Below are 24,488 nucleotides of genomic sequence, written 5' to 3' on the forward strand. Positions count from 1 at the left end.
TGAGGTTTCTTTTTTATCTTTCCAGTTGTACTGAGATATAACTGACATATAACATCGTATTAGTTCAAGGTGTACAACATATTGTTTGATATATGCATATATCAGGAAAGGATTACCAAAGTAAGTTTAGTCAATATACAACACTTCACACAGTTAACAAATGTTTTTTCTTGAGATAAGAACTTCTAAGATTTACTCTCTTAGCAACGTTCAAATATATATACACCACATATTCTTTATCCACTCATTGACCAATAGACACTTAAGTTGTTTCTATGTTTTGGCTATTGTAAATAATGTTGCTACGAACAAGGAGCAGGTATGTTAGTATTTTCGTTTCTTTTGGATACACGCCCAGAGGTGGGATTGCAGGATCATATGGCAATTCTATTTTAATTTTCTGAAGAATCTCCATACTGTTTTCCATAGTGGCTATACCAATTTACATCCCCATCAACACTGTACAAAGGTTCCCTTTCCTCCACATTCTCTCCAACATTTGTTATCTATTTGATGACAACCATTCTGACAGATGTAAGGTCATATCTCATTGTGGTTTTGATTTGCCCTTCCCTAATGATTAATGATGTTGAGCACTTTTTCAGGTACCTGAGGCTAGTTGGATACTTTTTTGGAAAAGTGTCTATTCAGAACCTCTGCCAATTTTTTAATTACATTGTTTGTTTTTTGCTAAAGAGTTGTATGAGTTCTTTATATTTTTTGGATATTAACCCCAATCCGATACATGATTTACAAGTATTTTCTCCCATTCTATAGGTTACCTCCTCATTTTGTTGATGGTTTCCTTTGCTGTACAGAACTCTGTAGTTTGATGTAGTCCCACTTGTTTTTTGCTTTTGTTGCTTTTCTTTGGTGTCAAATCCAAAAAATCATTGCCAAGACATATATTTTTGAGGTGATGAAAATGTTCTATCATTGACTGTGATTATGGTACTATATATGTGTTAATATACTAACAATAGATGAATTGTAAATAGATGAATTGAATGGTATGAATTTTATCTTAACAAATTTGGTATAAGAATTAAAAGCAAAAAATTTAATAGGAAAAAGTAAGCTGATTTCTCAGACTTATTTCTGTAAAACTAAAAACATACATCACTATGAAAACTACATTTTTTATGAGTATCAAGACCATACCACCAAATGATTCACTAAAGGAAAGGAATATTATTTCAAGAGAAAAAAAATACTTACAAAATACTGGTTCTTATAACTGGGAATAACTCATTATCCTATTTTTTTAAATACAATGACTGTTGGGATACCTGGATGACTCGGTCAGTTGAGTGTCTGACTCTTGGTTTTGGCTCAGGTCATGATCTCATGGTTTGCGGGTCCAAGCCCCACGTCAAGCTCCACACTGACAGTGCAGAGCCTCCTTGGGATTCTCTCTCTCTTTGCCTCTCTTGGCCCCTCCCTGTGCTCACCTCTCTCTCAAAATAAATAAACATTAAAAACATTTTAATAAAATGCAGTGACTATATTAGTACTGTAGATTTTAAAATAAAAAGAAAAAAAGACCTATAACTTTTTCTTTCAAAGGTCTACACTTTGAAATCTCTAAGGGAAAACTACATTTAAATTTGTCTTGTGCTTTTTTAACTTTTTATCATGAAGATTTTAAAATACACAATATAGATAAAATAGTATTATGAACCCCATGTTACAATTATCCAGCTTCAATAATTATCAGTATTCTGCCACTCTTATTTCATCTAGTTCCCCTTCCCTATTGTTTCTTCTGAAAGATTTTAAAACAAATCCTATACATCATTATCATTTCTCCTGCAAATATTCAGTATGTGTCTTTAAAAGGACTTTTTAAGAAATATAATAATATCATTATGGTAAACAACAAAATATTATTAATTAAAATTAAATTAAATTAAAATTAAATCATATCCTACCCAATCTGAGATCAATTTTCTTCCGTATTTAACTTTCAAAAATTTCTCATTACATTTGTCTTTTAAATATATATATATGTGTATATACATATACGTATATATATATAAATTAAAAATATATATAATCAACCTAATAAAAATCACACATACCAAAATTAAGTTTAATACAAGAGTTTAGTTTCCAGTTAATTTAACAGGCTCACCCTTAGGAGCAGTATGATTAATAACTTCACTTTTTAAAGGAAAGAAAAACACTCCTCTTTCAAAGTTTCCTTATAGAAATACTGCTTAACACTTGGACCTACTCCATAACCAGTATGATGGCCAACACAAACACTGTCATGTAATTAAAAAAAAAAGCGAAATGATTGAAGCAAGTCAAAGAGGAGTATATCAAAATAGAAACTATAACATAGGTCTCTTAGACTCTAAGAAATTAGCTATGAACAAATTACCTTCTTAAGGAACTTTCAATAAAAACTATATTGAAAAACCATTCCCATAATGAAGAATGCTTATTGAAAATATCAAATTATGTAATTAAACTGTCAGAGAGTGTCTAAACATTCAGAATAATCTTAGAAGTACACAAAATTTAAAACTGTATTTCATTATCATAGTTCTTACACCCAAGAACTTGTACATTTTTAAAAATTCTATAAATGTCATTAATAAAGTAGCACTAAATACAAATTAATATAACCAATAATTGAAAAGCACCAGATTTATTCCCATCTGACTGATGTGTTATCATTTTTGTTTATCACTATATTTAATTCACTAACATTTTGTTTATAATTTTTATATCAGTGTTTAAGAGAAAATGTTCTATTTTATAATATCCTTGCTAGGTTTTGACATTCAGGTTATGCTGGCAATCATAAAACAAGCTCCAAATTTTCATTTTCAGTAAGAGTTTCTATGTGATTACTGTTATTTTTACCTTAAACATTTGGAAGAATTCATAGGTGAAGCCATCTTGACCAGGAATTTTCTTTGCAAAAAAATGTTTAATTATAGACTCACATTTAAAAAAAAATTACTAAGTTCCTTCATGTTATTCTAATTCTTGCCATGTAAGTTTGCTTACATAGTGTTTTTCAAGAAATTTGTCAATTTCTTCTAAGTTTGTAAATTTAGTATATAATATTGTTCATCATATCCTATTATCTTCTTAATATCCATGGGATTTCTACCAATAGTCTTATGTAATACCTTGGTATTATGCTTTGTCTCCTCTTTTTTTATCAGTATTAGAAATTTTGTTAGTCTATATGAAAGATTATCTTTTGGCTCTATTGATTTTCTCAGTTATCACCTATATCTTTTCCTTTCTTTTTATGTTCCTTGGATTTAACCTGTTCTTTTCTAACTTCTGGAGACAGGCAAAAAATGTGGATTTTAGGTTTTCTTCTTTTCTAATATATGCAATTGAGGCTAGAAATTTTTCTCAGAGCACAGCATTAACCTTAAACCCATAAGATTTTAAATATGCATTTTCATTTTCTAATTTTCATGGTGATTTCTTCTCTGACTCATGGATTATTCAGAAATATATTCCAAAATTTCAAAAATCTGAGATTTATATGGCTATTCTTTTACTTCTTTAAATCTAAATTCAAGTAGTTAACATATAGTGTAGTATTGGTTTGAAGAGGATAATTTAGTGATTCATCACTTACATATAACACCCAGCGCTCATCCCAACAAGTGCCTTCCTTAATGCCCATCACCCATTTAGCCCATCCCCCCTACCCATCTCCCCTCCAGCAACCCTCGGTTTGTTCTCTATATTTAAGTCTCTTATGATTTGCTTCCCTCTCTGTTTTTATCTTACTTCATTTTTTTCTTCCCCTCCCCTATGTTAATCTGTTTTGTTTCTTAAATTCCATACAAGTAAAATCATAGGTCTTTCTCTAATTTATTTCACTTACTGTAATACACTCTAGTTCCATATATGTTGTTGCAAATGGCAAGATTTCATTTTTTTTGATAGCTGAGTAATATTCCGTTGTGTATATATACCACATATTTTTTATCCATCCATCAGTCACTGGACATGTGGACTCTTTCCATAATTTGGCTACTGTTGGTAGTGCTGCTATAAACATTGGGGTGCATGTGCCCCTTCAAAGCGGCATTTTTGTATCCTTTGGATAAATTCCTAGTAGTTCAATTGCTTGGGTTGTATGGTAGTTCTATCTTTAACTTTCTGAGGAAATGCCATACTGTTTTCCAGAGTAGCTAAACCAGTTTTCATTCCCACAAACAGTGCAAAAGTGTTCCCCTTTCCCTGCCTCTTCCCCAACATCTATTGTTTCCTGAGTTGTTAACTTTAGCCATTCTGACAAGTGTATTTCATTGATGATGAGTGATGTTGAGCATCTTTGCATGTGTCTGTTAGCCATCTGGATGCCTTCTTTGGAAAAGTGTCATTCATGTCTTTTGCCCATTTCTTCACTGGATTATTTATTTTTTTGGGTGTTGAGTTTGATAAGTTCTGTATAGATTTTGGATACTAACCCTTTATCTGATATGTCATTTGCAAATCTCTTCTCCCATTCCATCAGCTGTATTTTAGTTTTATTGATTGTTTCCTTCAATGTGTAGAAGCCTTTTATTGATGAGGTCCCAGTAGTTCATGCTTGCTTTTGTTTCCCTGGATTCAGAAAACATGTCAAATAAGTTGCTGTGGCCAAAGTCAAAGAGATTGTTGCTTGTTTTCTCCTCTAGGATTTTGATGGTTTCCTGTCTTACATATAGGTCTTTCATTCATTTTGAGTTTAACTTTGTGTATGGTATAAGAAAGTGGTCCAGTTTCATTCTTCTGCAATTTGCTGTCCAGCTTTCCCAACACCATTTGTTGAAGTATATGGCTATCTTTTTTAATTGATTTCTAACATAATTCCGCTGTGTTCAACAAGACAAAAAGAGTTCAATCATCTGAATTTTCGAAATTTGTTTAATGGCTTTGCATGTGTCAATTTTGGTAAATGTTCCATGTGTGTTTGGATCTTTATTTGGACTTACAAGTTACTACCAGGACAAAGTAGCCTACATCAAAATTAATCCTCTTCGTGCCAAACACAACTATGAAAGCTAGACAAACTATATAACTGAACCATTTAAAGGCACTGGAAAGCAACCAAAGTAGGCAAGATTTTAAGGAGCTACAATTCTTGAGGAAAGAGAAGGACAACATGAGATCACATTCACCCTAGAATTTTTCCCTGAAGACATTTCAAATTCACAGTACAGGGGAAGTGAGTCCTAGCAGAAACCAGCAGTCCTGTCTGGCTGAAACAGATAATGGAATTCAGTGAGTCTAAAACAACTGAGACCTTAAGGGCAAAAATCTTAGAGAGGGAGGAACTGCAAGAAAACGAGCCCAAAAAACCTGCATTTAATCTTCCCTTTAGAAGTCTGACAGCTACTAAGCTTTGCATATACAAGGCAAGGCTCCAAGACACCCAGCAAAAAGCAGCAGCTGGGATGCTAATGAGCTAAGCATATATTATAGCAACTGTGGAGTGCTGAGGAATTCGGGAATGTAGTAGCCTTGGCAAACACCCCAGATTTTCAGGTAAGACCCCAAAAGGAATAAGGACAAAACTGAAACACATCAACTTTAATAAAACCTCAAACCAAACCTTAAAGGATTATGGTGAACTGCTTATACTCTATCTTCTTGCCAGAAGAAAAAAACAACAGTATTTTTGAAAGAAGCCTCTATAATTTTAAATATACCATGTTAAACATTCACTTAAATATTATGAGGAATCAAAACAAGGGTCAAATGACTGAAAACTCCCCCAAAATATTTTTAAGGTAACATAGCCACAGGTAGTTCAGATATTTTACTTTTCAGACTCAGACTTTTCAGAATAGCTATTATTAATATATTTAAGAAAATATGGGTTAGACACACAGAACAGAGGATCGGTAAAATGTTTCTGCATTGATGCATCAAAAGGAAATAAAATGGAAAAGAATAGCATTATTTGTTAGACAAATCAATTATATCAAGTTCATTAATCATATTTAGATATTGTATATCTTGATTGATTTTTGTCTTCTTGTACTATCAGTCATTGAGACAGTTGTGTTAAAATTTCCAAGTATGAGTCTAGATCCTTCCATTTTTCTTTCAATTCTGTCAGTTTTGCTTTATATGTTTTAAAGATATGTTACATATAAATTTAGAATTATTTTCCCATTCTGTTAAAATAATCTTTTAATAATGAAAAAAGATTTCTCTTTAAAATGTTTCTTGGCTACTGTATACATTTTGTCTGATACTAAAGCAATGCCACCTTTGATCTGAATGCGATATTCATAGACTACCTTTTCCCCCTTTTTCTTCTGACTTTTCTATCTTCATACTGAAAGTATATCCCTTTAAGCGGATACAGTTGGGCTTTATGTTTAATGCAATTGTAATCTTTGTTCTTAAATTTTAATATTTAGACCATTTACCTTTAATGTAAGAATGGATATATTTGCATTTACTTCTATCACATAATTTGGTTTTCATTTGTTTCATCTGTTTTATGATTTTTTTTTTTTCCTTTCTTGGCCTCTTTTGCATTAATCACAATGGTTTTATTAGTTGAATATTCCCTTACTCTTCTCTGTGGTTTTCTTGAATTCACAAATACATCCATGACTTATAGTATCTAACACAAGTTAGTATTTTTGTAACTTCAAAGACAATGCCAGGACCCTAGAAAATATAATCTCCATTTATTCTTCTCTTGTCTCTTGGACTATTGTCAGAAAAGTCTCATCTCATATGTATTTCAAGCTTCTAAAGACATTATGTTTCACACAGTCAATACTAAATATTTAATGTACTCCACGTGTTTACTCTTCTGGTGTTCTTCATTCCTTCATGCATTTCTGGATCTGAATTTGGAATCTTTTTCCTTCAACCTACAAAAATGTCTGTAGTACTTCTTTTAGTATAATTCTACTGATTATAAATTCTCTCAATTTTTGTCTTGAATTGTCTTTATTTCACCTTTACTTTTTTTGCTGGATACAGAATTCTTTCTTGTCAGTTATTTTCTTTCAGCACCTGAAAGATGTCATTCCATGGTCATCTGGCTTCCATTAGGTATCAACTTACTCTTGCTCCTTCGAAAATAGAGTTAACCTTTGGACAACATTAGTTTAAACTGTGTGGGTCTGCTTATACAAGGATTTCTTTTGAAAAATACAGTATAGTACTATGAGTTAATCTGTTCTTATGATCCTAATAACATTCCTTTTTGTAGCTTACTTTATTAGAAGAATACAGTATATAACACATATACAAAATATGTGTTCATTGACTAGTTATGTTTTAAAGCTTCTAGTCAGCAACAGGCTATGCATAGTTATGTCCTGGGGAAGACAAAGGTTATACATGGATTTTCAAGGGTAGTTCAAGGGTCAACTATAGTCTCTCTCGCGCGCTGGCTTTTTTTCTTTTCTTTTTTTCTTTTTTTTTTTTTCTTTTTTTTTTTGGCTCTACTTGTAAAGATTTTCTCTTTCTTTGATTTTTAGTATTTTTACTATATTACACCTAATGAGATTTGTTTTCTGTTTTTTCTGCTTGGAGTTTACAGTGCTTCTTAAATATGAGACTTGATGTCTTTCAACAGTTTGGGGAAATTCTTAGGGTTTATCTTTTCAAACGTTACCTTTGCACCATTCACTCTATCCCTTCATAGACTCGATTTACAGTTGTGCCTCTTATGTGCCTCTATGAACTTTCCTATTTCGTTTTCCTCCATTATTTAGCCTCAATATTTTCTACTACACTCTGAATTAATTCAACCCCAACTCTCCTAAATTTTAAATATCTTATTGATGTGTGCAAATACATCAGATGTTTTAAGAATTTCATTTGTCTTCCTGGATTCCTCTCTTCCAGAGAACTGGGACCATCACAAATCCGGATTGGTTGCTCCCTACAACTGGTACACAGCTATCACAGTGGCATCAGCACCATAGAGTATTACTTTGGCCTCTCTTCTGGGCTGGCTCCCTCCAGCACTGATTGGGTCCATGGAGGTAAAAAAAAAAAATTTTTTTTGAGATCTTGCATGAAAGAAAATATCTTTGGCCTACTTTCACATTTAACAGATAATCTGAACACAGTATTTTAGATTAGAAATCATTTTCCTTCAGGGGCGCCTGGGTGGCTCAGTACTTTGAGCATCTGACTCTTGATTTTGGCTCAGGTCATGATCTCAAGGTTTCTGGGATTGAGCCCTGCATCGGGCTCTGTGCTCACAGCATGGGGCCTGCTTGGGATTCTTTCTCTCCCTCTGTCTCTCTCTGCTCCCCCGCTGCTTGTGCTCTCCCTCTAAAAATAAATACATTAAAAAAATAGAAATCATTTTCCTTCATAATTTTGAAGACATTGTTCAATTTTCTTGTGGTTTCTAGTGATAGTTTAGCAGAAGCAATTATACTTCTACATAATTATACTATAAGAAGAAACATATCCTTCTGTTAAAGTAAATTTCCTTTAATAATTTCATAATTTCCTTTCTTTCTCTCTTTTTCTAAAACTCCTGTTATTCAAATATTGGATATTCCCATTATCTATTTTTATATAAGAAGCCCCAAACCTAGGATCTTAAAACACTAACCATATAACTTTTGAGTCAGAAATCTGAGGAGTGTTCAGTGGAGGGAGGTCTCCTCTCATCTCCACATGATGTCAGCTAGAGTGGTTCAAATATGGCCAGAATGTTCATGTAGGCTTCACCAACATGCCTAAATTAAAGTCTTGGTACCATGTGTTGGCTGAGATAGCTACTTCTCCTTCTCATCACCTCTTCCTCTTCACATAGTCTCTCATTATTCAACGGCCTATCCTGGGCTTCCTTACATGGCAGCTGGCTTCCACAGGAGAAAATGATAATGGTAAGCACAAGGCCTTGTACAGGCTAGGCTGGGAACTTAACCAATCACTTCAGTCACATTCTATTAATCATATGAAGTCACAGGACAAACAAGATTCAAGGGGAGGGGAAACAGACTCTACCACTTGACAGTGGGAGTGGCATGTATGCATAGGAATGGGAGAAATTGCTGGCACCCATATTTGCAGACAATCTACTGTAGTCCACAATCTGGCTTCAGATTTCCAAAGTCTTGTGAGACTACCAGACACTCATCCAATTACATGTCAACGTCAAGACCAATTATCTCATTATCTACACTGGTTGTGGATTTGTTCCTCAAATGTGTTTTCTCTTGATCTGCAAACCTGGTAGTTCAGTGGGAGAGAGAAGAAGGCTTGAAGTAGATGCAAGGATGAGGCACATTGAAACACTATCTTTACAGTCTTTCACTTAATCTCCTTGTTATCAATACAGCACTCCCAACTTTTGTATCTGCCTGGTATCCCTCAGTAAGATACCATCTCTTTTACGTTCTATACAGAAATAACCTCCAATGTTCTTCTGGGGTGAGGGAAATACAGTAATCCTACTACTCATAGCTGAAGGCAAGTGGGGAGAATTTGGGATGATTAACATATAATCCCTACCTTTACCCTCACTTCTAGAGATACCTGCTCTGGAATTTCCTACTCGTTTGGGAGTTCTCTGAAGCAAACTGGATTGCATTACAGTTTTGCCCACTCGCTGGGTCCAGGATTCACCTAATTCACTCAAATGTCACCACTAACATTTGAAACTAGAATATGTCTTTCTACTTTCTAACTTCCAAAAATGTGTTCATTAACTCTTCTCCTATCTATTCTCCCTTAAGTCTTATTTTTAAATTCCTTTAGGGTTGCCTAGGTGGCTCAGTTGGTTATGCATCTGACTTCAGTTCAGGTCATGATCTCATGGTTCATGAGTTCAAGCCCCACGTCAGTCTCTATGCTGACAGCTCATAGCCTGAAGCCTGCCTCCAATTCTGTCTCTCTCCTTCTGCCCCACTCTCACTTGAGTTCTCTCTCTCTTTCAAAAATAAATAAACATTAAATCTTTCTATATCATTTTAGTTGAGGTTAGGGAAAGAAAAAAGTAAATGTATGTGCTCTATCACCTTTAACAAAAATCATTTTTATAAACTATCATTACAAATTTCAATACTATAAGCTACTGCTATTATAAATTACTTAAGGGAGGGAGTCAAGATGGCAGAACAGCATGGAAGTTTTTTGTGTGTCTCACATACATGAAATACAGCCAGACCAACGTTAAACCATCATATACACCTACAAAACTGATCTGAGGATTAACACAACAATCTGCACAACCTAAACCACAGAATTCAGCAGGTACACAGCGGGGAAAGGTGAACGTGGGGAGAGAGAAGCCGTGGAGGGCAGGGAGGTGCTTTTGCGTGCAGAGAGAGGACGGAGATGGTGGGGAGAATATGGGAAAAGCACCCTCCCCAAAAGCACCTGGAGAGAAAGTGGAAAATTGGAAACAGGCGCAGGGACTGAACTAAAAACGGAGAAAGGAGAAAGGAAAGGGTTTAAATTCCATTAAGACTGTAAACAGGGGAGTGCAGAGACTGCAACTCCACAGCTCGATACCTGGCGGTGCTCTGGTGGGAAGGGTGAATCCCAAAGAGCAGAGTGGGGTGAGGGAGGTTCTTGGGCCACACAGGGAGAAGCAGTTCCACTGCTGGAAGGACATTTGGTAGAAGCTGTAAGGTAACCTGGGCCCAGCAGACTGCAGAGAATGGCCACATTTGCTGGGGCTGGAATAAGGTCGTTAAGGGTGAAGCCTGGTGCCAGATGTGTGTTGTGATTTTCCATAACCCCTGAAACGTTGCTGCTACACTATCTTGCGAACTTATTCTGGGGCAGGCTAGCACCTGGCTGCAATCTCTGGGCCTCAGCAGCAGCACAGTACCCACAAACTTTCCTGGGTACAGCTGGCATTCGGCCATTGCTCGGTGAGACCCTCCCACAGAGGGGAACAACGAGTCAAAGCTGCAGTCCCTCAGAAGTAAGGGGCTGGGGAAAACAGCTGTAACTGAAACAAAGCTCAGGAAAGAGGTACTACCTGGGGCTTGGAAACAGACAGTGTAAAAGAGGGGAGTAGCTAAAAGCTGAAGACAAAGGAGAGGTGCACAATTGCTGACTGGAGAGAACAGAGTTCTGATACTAAAGACTGGGTAGCTGGGTGACACAATTTTCACCACTCCCACACATGGGCATATGCACCTACAAGTGCCACAACAATCCACCCCAGCAGGCTACCAGCGCCACCTAGTGGAGAACAGAGCCGTTTCACTAACCCCGCTCAACTGGGCCAAACTTGCTCATCAAGAACAGAAGTCTCACCACCTGCTTAGTTTATGGACTATAAAGAGATTCAGAATCTAACTTCTAGGGGAAAACAAAGTAATTTCAGTCATATTTCAATCTGTTAGCAGGTCCATCTATTCAATTTTCTTTCTTTTTTACATTTCTTTATTTTTCTTGAGAAAAAGAAAAAATTCATTTTTATTTTCAATTGTTATTAAAAATATTTTTTCAATTTTTCTACTATATTTTTTACTTTTGTGTAAGTTTTTTGAAATTGTATTTTACTTGCATCATTTTATTTTAGTCTACTTCAATGTTTTCCTTTTTTCAAATTTTCAAACAATTTCCTTTTTTTTCATTTCTTCTTTTTCATTTCTATTCTTTTTCTTGAATATAGAAACAGAAAAAATTCATCTTTATTTTTAATTTTTATTGAAAATATTTTTAATTTTTTCCTACTGTATTTTTTACTTTTGTGTAAATTTTTTCAAATTCTGGTTTACTTCCATCATTTCATTTCAGTCTGCTTCAGTGTATTCATTTTGTCAAATTTTCAAACGATTTCCTTTTTTCTTCTTCTTTCCCCTTTTTTCTCTAATCTATCAAGCCACTTTCAACACCCAGACCAAAACGCACCTAGAATGTAGCATCATTTAATCGATTTTTTTTTGTGTATGTGTTTTTAATTTTTGAATTTTAATATTTTTTCATTTTAATTTTTTTATTTTAATTTTTCCTACCTCATTAATTCCTTTTCTCCCTTCAATGACGAAACAAAGGAATTCACTCCAAAAGAAAGAGCACGAAGAAACGACAGCCAGGGACTTAACCGACACATATACAAGCAAGATGTCTGAACCAGAATTTAGAATCACGATAATAAGAATACTAGCTGGAGTCGAAAACAGATTAGAATCCCTTTCTGCAGAGATAAAGGAAGTAAAAACTAGTCAGGATGAAATAAAAAATGCTATAACTGAGCTGCAATCACGAATGGATGCTGCGGCAGCAAGGATGGATGAGGCAGAACAGAGAATCAGCGATATAGAGGACAAACTTATGGAGAATAACCAAGCAGAAAAAAGGAGGGAGATTAAGGCAAAACAGCATGATTTAAGAATTAGAGATATCAGTGACTCATTAAAAAGGAACAACCTCAGAATCATAGGGGTGCCAGAAGAGGAAGAGAGAGAAATAGGGGTAGAAGGTTTATGTGAGCAAATCAGAGCAGAAAACGTTCCTAACCTGGGGAAAGACACAGGTATCAAAATCCAAGAAGCACAGAAGACTCCCATTAGATTCAACAAAAACCGACCATCAACAAGGCATATCATAGTCAAATCCACAAAATACTCAGGCAAGGAGAGAATCATCAAAGCAGCAAGGGAAAAAATGTCCCTAACCTACAAGGGAAGACAGATCAGGTTTGCAGCAGACCTATCCACAGAAACTTGGCAAGCCAGATAGGAGTGGCAGGATATACTCAAAGTGCTGATTCAGAAAAATATGCAGCCAAGAATTCTTTATCCAGCAAGGCTGTCATTCAAAATAGGAGAGATAAAAAGTTTCCCAGAAAAACAAAAATGGAAGGAGTTTGTGACCACTAAACCAGCCCTGCCAGAAATGTTAAGGGGGACTCTCTGTGGGGAGAAAAGATTAAAAAAAAAATTATATATATATGCACACACATATATATACATATACATGTATATATATACATATGCATATATGTATATATGTATAAACATATATAGACACACATATATATACATATATATATATATATAATACCAAAAGCAACAAAGATTAGAAAGGACCAGAGAACACCACCGGAAACTCCAAATCTACAAGCCACATAATGGCAATAAATTCATATCTCTCAGTACTCACTCTAAACGTCAATGGACTCAATGCTCCAAACAAAAGACATAGGGTAACAGAATGGATAACAAAACAAGACCCATCTATATGCTGTTTACAAGACACCCACTTTAGACCTAAAGACACCTTCATATTGAACGTAAGGGGATGGAGAACCATCTATCATGCTAATGGTCAACAAAAGAAAGCTGGAGTAGCCACACTTACATCAGACAATCTAGACTTTAAAATAAAGACTGTATCAAGAGATTAAGAGGGGCATTATATCATAATTAAGGAGTCTATCCACCAAGAAGACCTAACAATTCTAAACATGCGTCAAATGTGGAAGCACCCAAATATACAAATCAATTTATCACAAACATAAACTCAATGATAGTAATACCATAATAGTAGGAGGCTTTAACACCCCACTCACAGCAATGGACAGATCATCTAATCAAAAAATCAACAAGAAAACAATGGGTTTGAATGACACACTGGACCAGATGGACTTAACAGATATATTTAGAACATTTCATCCTAAAGCAGCAGAATATACATTCTTCTCCAGTGCACATGGAACGTTCTCCAGAATAGACCACATCCTGGGACACAATTCAGCCCCCAGCAAGTACAAAAAGACTGAGATCATACCGTGCATATGTTCAGACCACAATGCTATGAACCCTGAAATCAACCACAAGAAAAAACTTGGAAAGGTAACAAATACTTGGAAACTGAAGAACATCCTACTAAAGAATGAATGGGCTAACAAAGAAGTTAAAGAGGAAATTTAAAAGTATATGGAAACCAATGAAAATGCTAACACCACAACCCAAAACCTCTGGGACACAGCAAAGGCAGTCATAAGAGGAAAGGATATAGCAATCCAGGTCTTCCTAAAGAAGGAAGAAAGATCTCAGATACACAACCTAACCTTACACCTTAAATAGCTGGAAAAAGAACAGCAAATAAAACCCAAAACCACCAAAAGACAAGAAATAATAAAGATTAGAGCAGAAATTAATGCTATCGAAACCGAAAAAACAGAACAGATCAATGAAACCAGAAGCTGGTTCTTTGAAAGAATTAACAAAACTGATAAACCACTAGCCAGTTTGATCAAAAAGAAAAAGGATGGGGCGCCTGGGTGGCGCAGTCGGTTAAGCATCCGACTTCAGCCAGGTCACGATCTCGCAGTCCGGGAGTTCGAGCCCCGCGTCGGGCTCTGGGCTGATGGCTCAGAGCCTGGAGCCTGTTTCCGATTCTGTGTCTCCCTCTCTCTCTGCCCCTCCCCCGTTCATGCTCTGTCTCTCTCTGTCCCAAAAATAAATAAACGTTGGAAAAAAAAAAAAAAAAAGAAAAAGGAAAGGACCCAAATAAATAAAATTAAGAATGAAAGAGGAGAGATCACAACACAGCAGAAATAAAAACAATAATAAGAGAATATTATGAGAAATTATATGCCAATAAAGTGGGCAATCTGGAAGAAATGGACAAATTCCTAGAAACATACACACTACCAAAACTAAAACAGGAAGAAATAGAAAATTTGGACAGTCCTATAACCAGTAAGGAAATCAAATCAATAATCAAAAATCTCCCAAAAGGGGCGCCTGGGTGGCGCAGTCGGTTAAGCGTCCGACTTCAGCCAGGTCACGATCTCGCAGTCCGTGAGTTCGAGCCCCGCGTCAGGCTCTGGGCTGATGGCTCAGAGCCTGGAGCCTGTTTCCGATTCTGTGTCTCCCTCTCTCTCTGCCCCTCCCCCGTTCATGCTCTGTCTCTCTCTGTCCCAAAAATAAATAAATGTTGAAAAAAAAAAAAAAATCTCCCAAAAAACAAGAGACCAGAGGCAGATGGCTTTCCAGGGGAATTCTACCAAACATTTAAGGAAGAATTAACACCTATTCTCTTGAAGCTGTTCCAAAAAACAGAAATGGAAGGAAAACTTCCAAACTCTATGAAGCCAGCATTACCTTGATTCCAAAACCAGAGACCCCACTAAAAAGGAGAACTACAGACCAATTTCCCTGATGAACATGGATGCAAAAATCCTCAACAAGATATTAACCAAGTGGATCCAACAATACATCAAAAAAATTATTCACCACGACCAAATGGGATTTATACCCAGGATGCAGGGCTGCTTCAATATCCGCAAAACAATTAACGTGATTCGTCACATCAATAAAAGAAAGGACAAGAACCATATGATCCTCTCAAGAGATGCATAGAAAACATTTGGCAAAATACAGCATCCTTTCTTGATAAAAACCCTCAAGAAAGTAGGGATAGAAGGATCATACCTCGAGATCATAAAAGCCACATATGAACAACCCAACACTAATATCATCCTCGATGGGGAAAAACTGAGAGCTTTCCCCCTAAGGTCAGGAACAAGACAGGGATGTCCACTCTCGCCACTGTTATTCAACAAAGTATTGGAAGCCTTAGCCTCTGTAAGCAGACAACACAAAGAAATAAAAGGCATCCAAATCGGCCAGGAGGAGGTCAAACATTTGCTCTTCGCAGATGACATGATACTCTATATAGAAAACCCTGAAGATTCCACAAAAAAAAACCCTGCTAGAACTGATTCATGAATTCAGTAAAGTTGCAGGATATAAAATCAATGCACAGAAATCAGTTGCATTCCCATACACCAACAACAAAGTGACAGAAAGAGACATCAGGGAATTGATCCCATTTACAGTTGCACCAAAAACCATAAAATACCTAGGAATAAATCTAACCAAAGAGGTGAAAAATCTACACACTGGAAACTATACAAAGCTTATGAAAGAAATTGGAGAAGACACAAAAAAATGGAAAAAGATTCCATGCTCCTGGATAGGAAGAACAAATACTGTTAAAATGTCAATACTACCCAAAGCAATCTACATATTGAATGCAATCCCTATCAAAATAACACCAGCATTCTTCACAGAGCTAGAACAAGTAATCCTAAAATTTTTATGGAACCAGAAAAGACCCCAAATAGCCAAAGCAATCTTGAAAAAGAAAACCAAAGCAGCAGGCATCACAAACCCGGACTTCAAGCTATATTACAAAGCTGTAATCATTAAGACAGTATGGTACTGGCACAAGAACAGACACTCAGATCAATGGAACAGAAGAGAGAACCCAGAAATGGACCCACAAACGTATAGCCAACTAGTCTTTGACAAAGCAGGAAAGAATATTCAATGGAATAAAGACAGTCTCTTCAGCAACTGGTGCTGGGAAAACTGGATAGCGACATGCAGAAGAATGAACCTGGACCACTTTCTTACACCATACACAAAAATAAACTCAAAATGAACGAAAGACCTAAATGTAAGACAGGAAGCCATCAGAATCCTTGAGGAGGAAGCAGGCAAAAACCTCTTTGATCTTGCCCGCAGCAACTTCTTACTCAACACGTCTCCAGTGGCAAGGGAAACAAAAGCAAAAATGAACTACTGGGACCTCATCAAAATAAAAAGCTTCTGCACAGCAAAGGAAGCAATCAGCAAAACTAAAAGGCAACCAACAGAATGGGAGAAGATAGCTTCAAATGACCTATCAGATAAAGGGTTAGTATCCAAAATCTATAAAGAGCTTATCAAACTCAACACCCAAAAAACAAAGAATCCAGTGAAGAAATGGGCAAAAGACGTGAATAGACACTTCTCCAAAGAAGACATCCAGATGGCCAACTGACACATGAAAAAATGCTCAACATCACTCATCATCAGGGAAATACAAATCTAAACCACAATAAGATACCACCTCACATCTGTCAAAATGGCTCACATTAACAACTCAGGTAACAACAGATGTTGGTGAGGATGCGGAGAAAGAGGATCTCTTTTGCATTGTTGGTGGGAATGCAAGCTGGTGCAGCCACTCTGGAAAACAATATGGAGGTTCCTCAAAAAACTAAAAATAGAACTACCCTATGACCCAGCAATTGCACTACTAGGCATTTATCCAAGGGATATAGGTGTGCTGTTTCGAAGAGACATATGCACCCCCAAGTTTATAGCAGCACTATCAACAATAGCCAAAGTATGGAAAGAGCCCAAATGTTCATCGATGGATGAATGGACAAAGAAGATGTGGTGTATATATATTCAATGGAGTACTACTCGGCAATCAAAAAGAATGAAATCTTGCCATTTGCAGTTACGTGGATGGAACTGGAGGGTATTATGCTAAGTGAAATTAGAGAAAGACAAAAATCATGACTTCATTCATATGAGGACTTTAAGAGACAAAAAAGATGAACCTAAGGGAAGGGAAACAAAAATGATATAAAAACAGGGAGAGGGACAAAACATAAGAGACTCATAAATATGGAGAATAAACAGAAGGTTACTGGAGGGGTTGTGGGAGGGGGGATAGGCTAAATGGGCAAGGGGCATTAAGGAATCTACTCCTGAAATCATTGTTGCACTACATGCTAACTAATTTGGATGTAAATTTAAAAAAATAAAATTATTCTGTTGAGAAAAATAAAATAAAATAAAATAACAAAAAAAAATAATTCTCAAATCTCAATAAGAAAAAGACAACCCCTTAAAAAACCGTGACTTGCACAGATGTTTCATCAAATAAGACATTTAAAATGGTAAACACATGAAAAGAAAAAAAATTATACGCAGCATAATTCACTTTCATAAAAGTGCATCAAAACCCCAAACCCCGAGACCAAAGTAGTCAAAAACAAAATTTGCTTATATATGAACATGGATACTTTAAGCCTAGTTATAATCAAGATCTTTCATTTCATCCCAACCAAATGAGTCACACTTATATTTATGAGAGTAATCTGCTTTAAACAAAACCATCATATATGCCAATATCATGATTCTTTTAAGATATTTTTTCCAATTATGATGCAACACCCTTTTCTCAGACTCTTTCACAATACAAAAACTAAACTTGATGATCCCACATTTTCCTACCTTCTCCTAGAAGAAAGAACACATGACTACTCTCAATTTTCTACTACTACTACTACCATTACTACTACTCAGTCTGTATAGAGAAACCAAAGGCAACATAATGGGTAAGAGTAAGAAGTATTATTTGAAATAGGTCAACACACCTTACTGAGACAAAAATGGAAAAAAGAATATCCATAATGCAAAGGTGGCAATGCCTTTGCTATGTCCAATAAAACATTTCTTTCTGACCAAGAAGCTCCAAAGGGATCTTTCACTAAAGAAAGGAGAAAGCAGTATTCTGAAGTTACTCCTTAACTTATAACACAAATTCACGATTATTTAGTATTATTCTAAAATCCAAGCCTCTATAGATACACAAAAACTTCACTCGAGGTTGGGGGAGGGGCAGCCCAGGCACAACAAGTATGTCCCTGGGCCCAATGGCCTCGTGGCTGCCCTGAAGTAGCAGATAGAGTGGGAGGACCCGGTGGAGCCCTCGGCAACAGCCTGGTAGATGTAGACCTAGGGCACCTGCCTTGCCAAGGGGTTGGCTGGAGAAGTCCACCACCCTGAGCCTCTGGCCTGCGTGCCTAAGGTGAGAGCATGGCCTAGAGATTGCCCTCTGGCTCCTCTCTTCTCCCCTCAGCCTCTCCACATACCCGGGGTTAAAGGCAGTCAAGACAAGGCTCCAAGAGCAATGGTTTGATCTCCCACTCCTAGTGATGAATTCATCTTAGTAGTTTTAGAACAGGCCTTCCTTATGGTTTGTACTTAAAGGTTAAGGACAGTTAAAGAGAGAAATTACAGCTCACCTACTGTCAGCTTGACAGCATAATTTTTAGAAATCACAAATGAACCATGGGTTATTTCTTAAGATTGGGCCCTGAAAAACCACTGGGATGCTGCATAGCCATGTGCACACCTGAACATGAAAATGATCTTCTTCCATTTCAAGGAGATCTCCCTCTTCAACCAAATCAACAGAAGTGGCTTGAAGGAGCAGAAGGGACCCCCTATCTGACCAAACTCAGCCAAACTGAATCTTTTTCAGACAGGAGTAAAGCAGTACAAGGGTGGCCTAATCACCACTTTCTGCTCACTCTACCACTAAGCAGCTCCTTCCAGGACTGCCACCTATATGCAGGTTATGCCCTGCATAAGGGCACCGGGCTGAGACAGTGAGAGCTGAAATCCTGCCAGGCTCTACTCACCAAGCCAAGTTTATGGGTGTATGACTGTATCCACTCAGACTCCCTTTTCTAAACTGTACCAAGGCATCCTGTATGGGCTAGGGGCAGTTCTGACCATTCCACTACCATATCCAAGTCCTACCCAGGATTATATTCCTTACTTCAGATGGATTTAAGGTTCTGATGAACAGATTAGGTTTATTATACAGATGAAATATTTGACCAAAAATAAAATTAATTTCATAGGTAAAGCTCAAAATATTACTATTGATATAATTTATATGTGTGTACATATATAGTTATGTGGATATACATTTCTATATATCAGAAGTTTAGCACAACTTAGTAAATGTTTAAAATTTTAAAAAAATTCATTCTTGATGTCTAAATAAAAAGGCTTTATGAAGGAAGATCTTTTTTTTTTACATTAAACAACCAGTTTTTATTTTTTATGTTCTAAGGTCAGACTACTTTCAGTTAAAAGAGACAAGATAATGTTTGTGTTCCAAAAGAGATTCCAGTTAGATCTGATATATTTCTCATTTTCATTACTTCTCTTTCTGATTAATAAGAATCTCAATCCCAGGGGCCCCTGGGTGGCTCAGTTGGTTAAGTGTCTCACTTTTGATCACGGCTCAGGTCACGATCTCCCGGTTAGTGAAATCAAGCCCGGAATCGGGTTCTCACTGATGGCACGAAGCCTGCTTGGGATTCTCTTTCTCCCTCTCTCTCTACTCCTTCCCCATGTGAGCGTACATGTATTCTCACTCTCTCTCTCTCAAAATAAATAAATAAAAACTTTAAAAGTAAACAGACATCTTACTCCCTAGTCCCCAGGCATCCCTCATGGTGCCTATCCTCCCCATTGTATCAACATTGATCTTCCCAAATCAAGGTTGACTCTAGTTTCTTCTTAAAATACCTTCCCATGACCTCTGCTTCTGCATTGTATACTCTAGGTTTTGTAGGATAAAGTACAAACACCACTTTTGTCAAAGTCCATGAAGGAAATGGAATAACAGTCCTTACATTTATTTGTGCCCCTTAATTATTCTGATGGCATAGAAAACAAATGTGTAAGCAAAGATAAGAATATCATTTTTAGTACCAAAACAGTATTCAAATATTAATGAAATGAGGTAGTGACACAAAAAGAGTATACTGCCTAGGGAATGAACTAGTAGTCATTTTTTTTCTATTTAAGTCAAAAGAGTTATAAAGGATCTTACAAATGAATTAACAAAAGAATCACTCTCTTTTGGGGTGCCTGAGTGGCTCAGTCAGTTAAGTGTCCAACTTCAGCTCAGGTCATGATCTCATGGCTCGTAAGTTGGAGCTCCACATCAAGCTCTGTGCTGACAGCTCAGAGCCTGGAGCGTGCTTCGGATTCTGTGTCTCCCTCTCTCTCTGCCCTTGCCCCACTCGCACTCAGTCTCTCTCTCTTTCCCTCAAAAATAAACATTAAAAAAAAAATTTTTTTTAAAGAATCACTCTCCTTCAAGTTTACACAGAGCAAACCTGAGATTAGAATGATCTGCAAAAGATTATTTTATTATTTTAAGATTATTTCAAGGCAAATTAATATCACATAAATGATACAAAAGGTAAATATGCAATACTATTAGCACCAGTTTTAAATAAAATAAGTAAAATTCCATAGCCTTCCACCTATCTACCACATAAAAAGGTTGATTCAATGTCACTTGCCATTTTTGCGGGAAGTCTTCTGCACTGTTATTGGTGGACACGACTGGGCAGGTGATACATCTGAAGAAGCAGGGGAGCCTGTGTGATGAGCCTTTACCTTGTCAGCCCAACTGACACCTGTGGGAGCCAGACGGGGAGCAGCTACTGTGCCAGGTGAACCCCTATGGAGAAAATTCTGCATTATTAAATCAAATATAAAAGTTAAAATTTTTTAAACTTTTTTTTTTTAATTTTTTTTTTCAACGTTTATTTATTTTGGGGACAGAGAGAGACAGAGCATGAACAGGGGAGGGGCAGAGAGAGAGGGAGACACAGAATCGGAAACAGGCTCCAGGCTCTGAGCCATCAGCCCAGAGCCTGACGCGGGGCTCGAACTCACGGACCGCGAGATCATGACCTGGCTGAAGTCGGACGCTTAACCGACTGCGCCACCCAGGTGCCCCAAAATTTTTTAAACTTTAAATACATACTTAATATTATTCTGGTCTCTGTTTTATTTATTTCTGATTTTTGTTATTTCCTTCCTCTAGTAAATTTTGACTAAGTTTCTTCTTTTTCTAGTTCCTTGTGGTGTAATATTGCTTATTTCAACCTTTCCTCTTAACACAAACATTTGTAGCATAGATTTCGCTCTAACATCTGCTTTTGCTGCATCCCATAGGTTTTGGAATATTGGATTTTCTTTTTCTTTTGAGACATATTTTGATTTGCCATTTGATTTCTCATTTGGCCCATTGCTTGTGCAGTAGTGTGGTATTTAATATTTACATATTAAATATTTACATTATAAAAAATAAAAAATTTGAAAAAAAATTTAAAAAGTGAAAAAATATATATGATGAAATATTATGCAGTCAATAAAAAAGAAATGAAATACACCTGATTAAAAAAAAAAGAACCTGAAATGTTTCCAAATAAAAAAGCAATGTAGGGGACACATGGGTACTCAGTCAGTTAAGCATCCAACTCTTGATATCGGCTCAGGTCATGATCTTACAGTGGTGACATTGAGCCCTGCATTGGGCTCCACACTGAGCATGGAGCCTTAAGATTCTCTCCCTCCCTCTCTCTCTGTCCCTCCCCTACTTATGTACTCTCTTTCTCCCCTATATCTGAAGAAGAAAAAAAAAAATCAGTGCAACATTTTACTCCCTACTGATTTGGCTATATAAATGTCACTATCACTATTTACGTCATGTCTATTTAAATAAATTTAACACATTTCAAAACTGTTTCTTTTTTTTTAATGTTTTTTTTTTTTTTTTTGAGAGAGAAAGAGAGAGCGAGCACAAGCAGGGGAGGGGCAGAGAGAGAGAGGGAGAGAGAGAATCCCAAGCAGGCTCCAGGTTCCAAGCTATCAGCACAGACCCTGACACAGGGCTCGAACTCACAAACCACTAGATCATTACCTGAGTGAAAGCCAGGCACTTAACCGACTGAGCCACCTAGGCACCCTAAAACTGCTTGACTTTTCCCCCAAAAAGTTAAAATTTTAAATATATGCTTAATATATTTAAATTTTAATTTTGTGTGTGTGTGTGTGTGTGTGTGTGTGTGTGTGTATCCACATATACAGAGTACCATACAATAACAATTTAAGTCAAATATATTTAAAAATTTATGTTGGTCTAATACTTCATTAATTTAATATAATATATTGTATGGGAACAGGGATGATATAAAAGCTCTCATTAATTCAGTTTAAAAGAAAATTTCAGTTAAATGGGGATCTTTAAAAAATATACATATATAAGTTAAATATTTTATTTTAAAACTTTTATCTTTTAATAATATAAATGTACATTAATTTGTCAATATATTGACATAGAAGACACTATCAAAGAACATATTCAAAGTCCTGAAAGAAAAAGATTTTCAACAAGAATTCTATGCACTACAAAACTAGCCTTCTAAAACTAAAGGACAAATTAAGATAGTTTCAAAATAAAAACTGAGAAAAACTGCCCAACAAGACATACTAAAGGGGGTCCTTCAGGCCAAAATGAAAGAAAAATAGACAGTAACCTGAATCCACATTAAGATATAAAGAGCATTAACAAAAGTAACTACATAGGTAATAAATACAAAAAAATATATAAATGTCTTTTTTCTTTATAACTTTTCTATTGATTTAAAATATAACTGCATAAAATAACAATTATAAAACTGTACTGATGGGATTACAATGCATAAAGATGTAATTTCATGACAGTAACATAGCTTATGATATAATTTAGATCTTTTGTTATAAAGAAATTGCCAGTTGATGTTATGAATCATTTAGCATGAAATATGTTTATGAGTTTTAATTTTTGGATCCTATTTGAATATATTACATTTTATAAAATCTTCGAAAAGTTAAACTTTACTGGATTTTTTAAACTTTTGATTCAAACAATTTCAAACATATACACAAACATACACATGGATTTTTTTAAGTGAAATATCAGTTGTATAATACTGTATTATTCACAGAAAATAATTTACTATAATGTAAGCCTTAGTAGGCTTTTTTGAGTTTGTCTCACCCAAAATTTAAACTTCTTCGAGCATTTGATGTTACACTTATTCTATCTGTTGATGGACTTGGAATCACATGACGTCCTGGAGACATCTTCTTTACTTCCCATGCCAAAGAAGTTGGTCTGTCAATTCAAGACATACAACAGATTAAATTAACAGAGAAAAAAGAAAAATTTTTCATCTTTTTTCTGGCTGTTACTGGGTGAAAACATAATCAGGTCACAATTTTTCCCTAGAGTACTGTTTACCGGCAAGTTACCATATTACCAGGAAGGAACACAGATGACACATGGTCCAGGATTTTCCACCCACTGCAGCACAGTAACATCTAAAATGGGCTTTGGGGTTACAAAGATATGAGATACACTACTTAGCTTTTAAAAGTCTCCATATACCCAGCTAAAAACACATTAAAAAGACAATGGTATTAATTGAGCCTACTTACCCAACTAAACTGGTGTATGATGCCCTGGAAAACTAAGTGTGTAGAACAGAGATCAAGACAGAAAAACAGAATGAGAGGGTTAAATGAAGAATACACAGGAAAATATGAAGTCTTTTTTCTACACGGGAGTGGGAACATAAATATTTCCTTGCTCTTTGCTGGGAAAGCTAACTTCTTCTTCACTGTTCCCCAAACCTTGACAGGATGCACAATTTTTACTAAAATGTTTTCCTAAGGCAGCATTTTCACTATCCCTAATGCCCTCAATGGGAACCTCCATAACTCCCAGAATCTCCTTCTCTCTTACTCTGCATTCAATCTAGTGGTTGCGATTTTCTTGTCACATTAAAAACTGACATTTGTTGTTAGAAAACAAGAAAATTCAGATAAAAGATTATCCAAATAAAGTCTAAAGCTTTTAACAATTTATTGTCAAATCACCTTTCAGAAAGGTACTAACAAATTATAACTCAGCCAGATAAAAAGTGTCCATTTCCCCTGAACCTCGTCAACAGTATCTTATTTTAGAAATGTCAATGGCTTGGGAGAGACAGCACTGCTTGCAAAGTCTAAAATAATTATTACTTGGCACTTTACAGGAAAAGTTTGCTGACTTCCTGGAGTTTCAGT

At 36.1% G+C, this 24,488-nt stretch overlaps 1 protein-coding gene across 6 annotated transcripts in view; it reads right to left on the minus strand.

Annotated features, from left to right (window-relative positions):
- SCAPER (S-phase cyclin A associated protein in the ER) overlaps positions 1 to 24,488 on the minus strand; it is a 522,269-nt gene that overhangs the window by 400,058 nt on the left and 97,723 nt on the right. For all 6 annotated transcript variants that reach the window (XM_045448989.1, XM_045448990.1, XM_045448988.1 and 3 more), the window contains 2 exons: positions 23,419 to 23,535; positions 20,891 to 21,051 (listed from right to left, as the gene is read on the minus strand). In XM_045448989.1, coding sequence (XP_045304945.1) covers positions 20,891 to 21,051; positions 23,419 to 23,535 — 278 coding nt within the window. The remainder of the gene's footprint in view (positions 1 to 20,890; positions 21,052 to 23,418; positions 23,536 to 24,488) is intronic.

The sequence above is a fragment of the Leopardus geoffroyi genome, chromosome B3 (genome assembly GCF_018350155.1).
Source record: "Leopardus geoffroyi isolate Oge1 chromosome B3, O.geoffroyi_Oge1_pat1.0, whole genome shotgun sequence".
NCBI classification, from domain to species: domain Eukaryota; kingdom Metazoa; phylum Chordata; class Mammalia; order Carnivora; family Felidae; genus Leopardus; species Leopardus geoffroyi.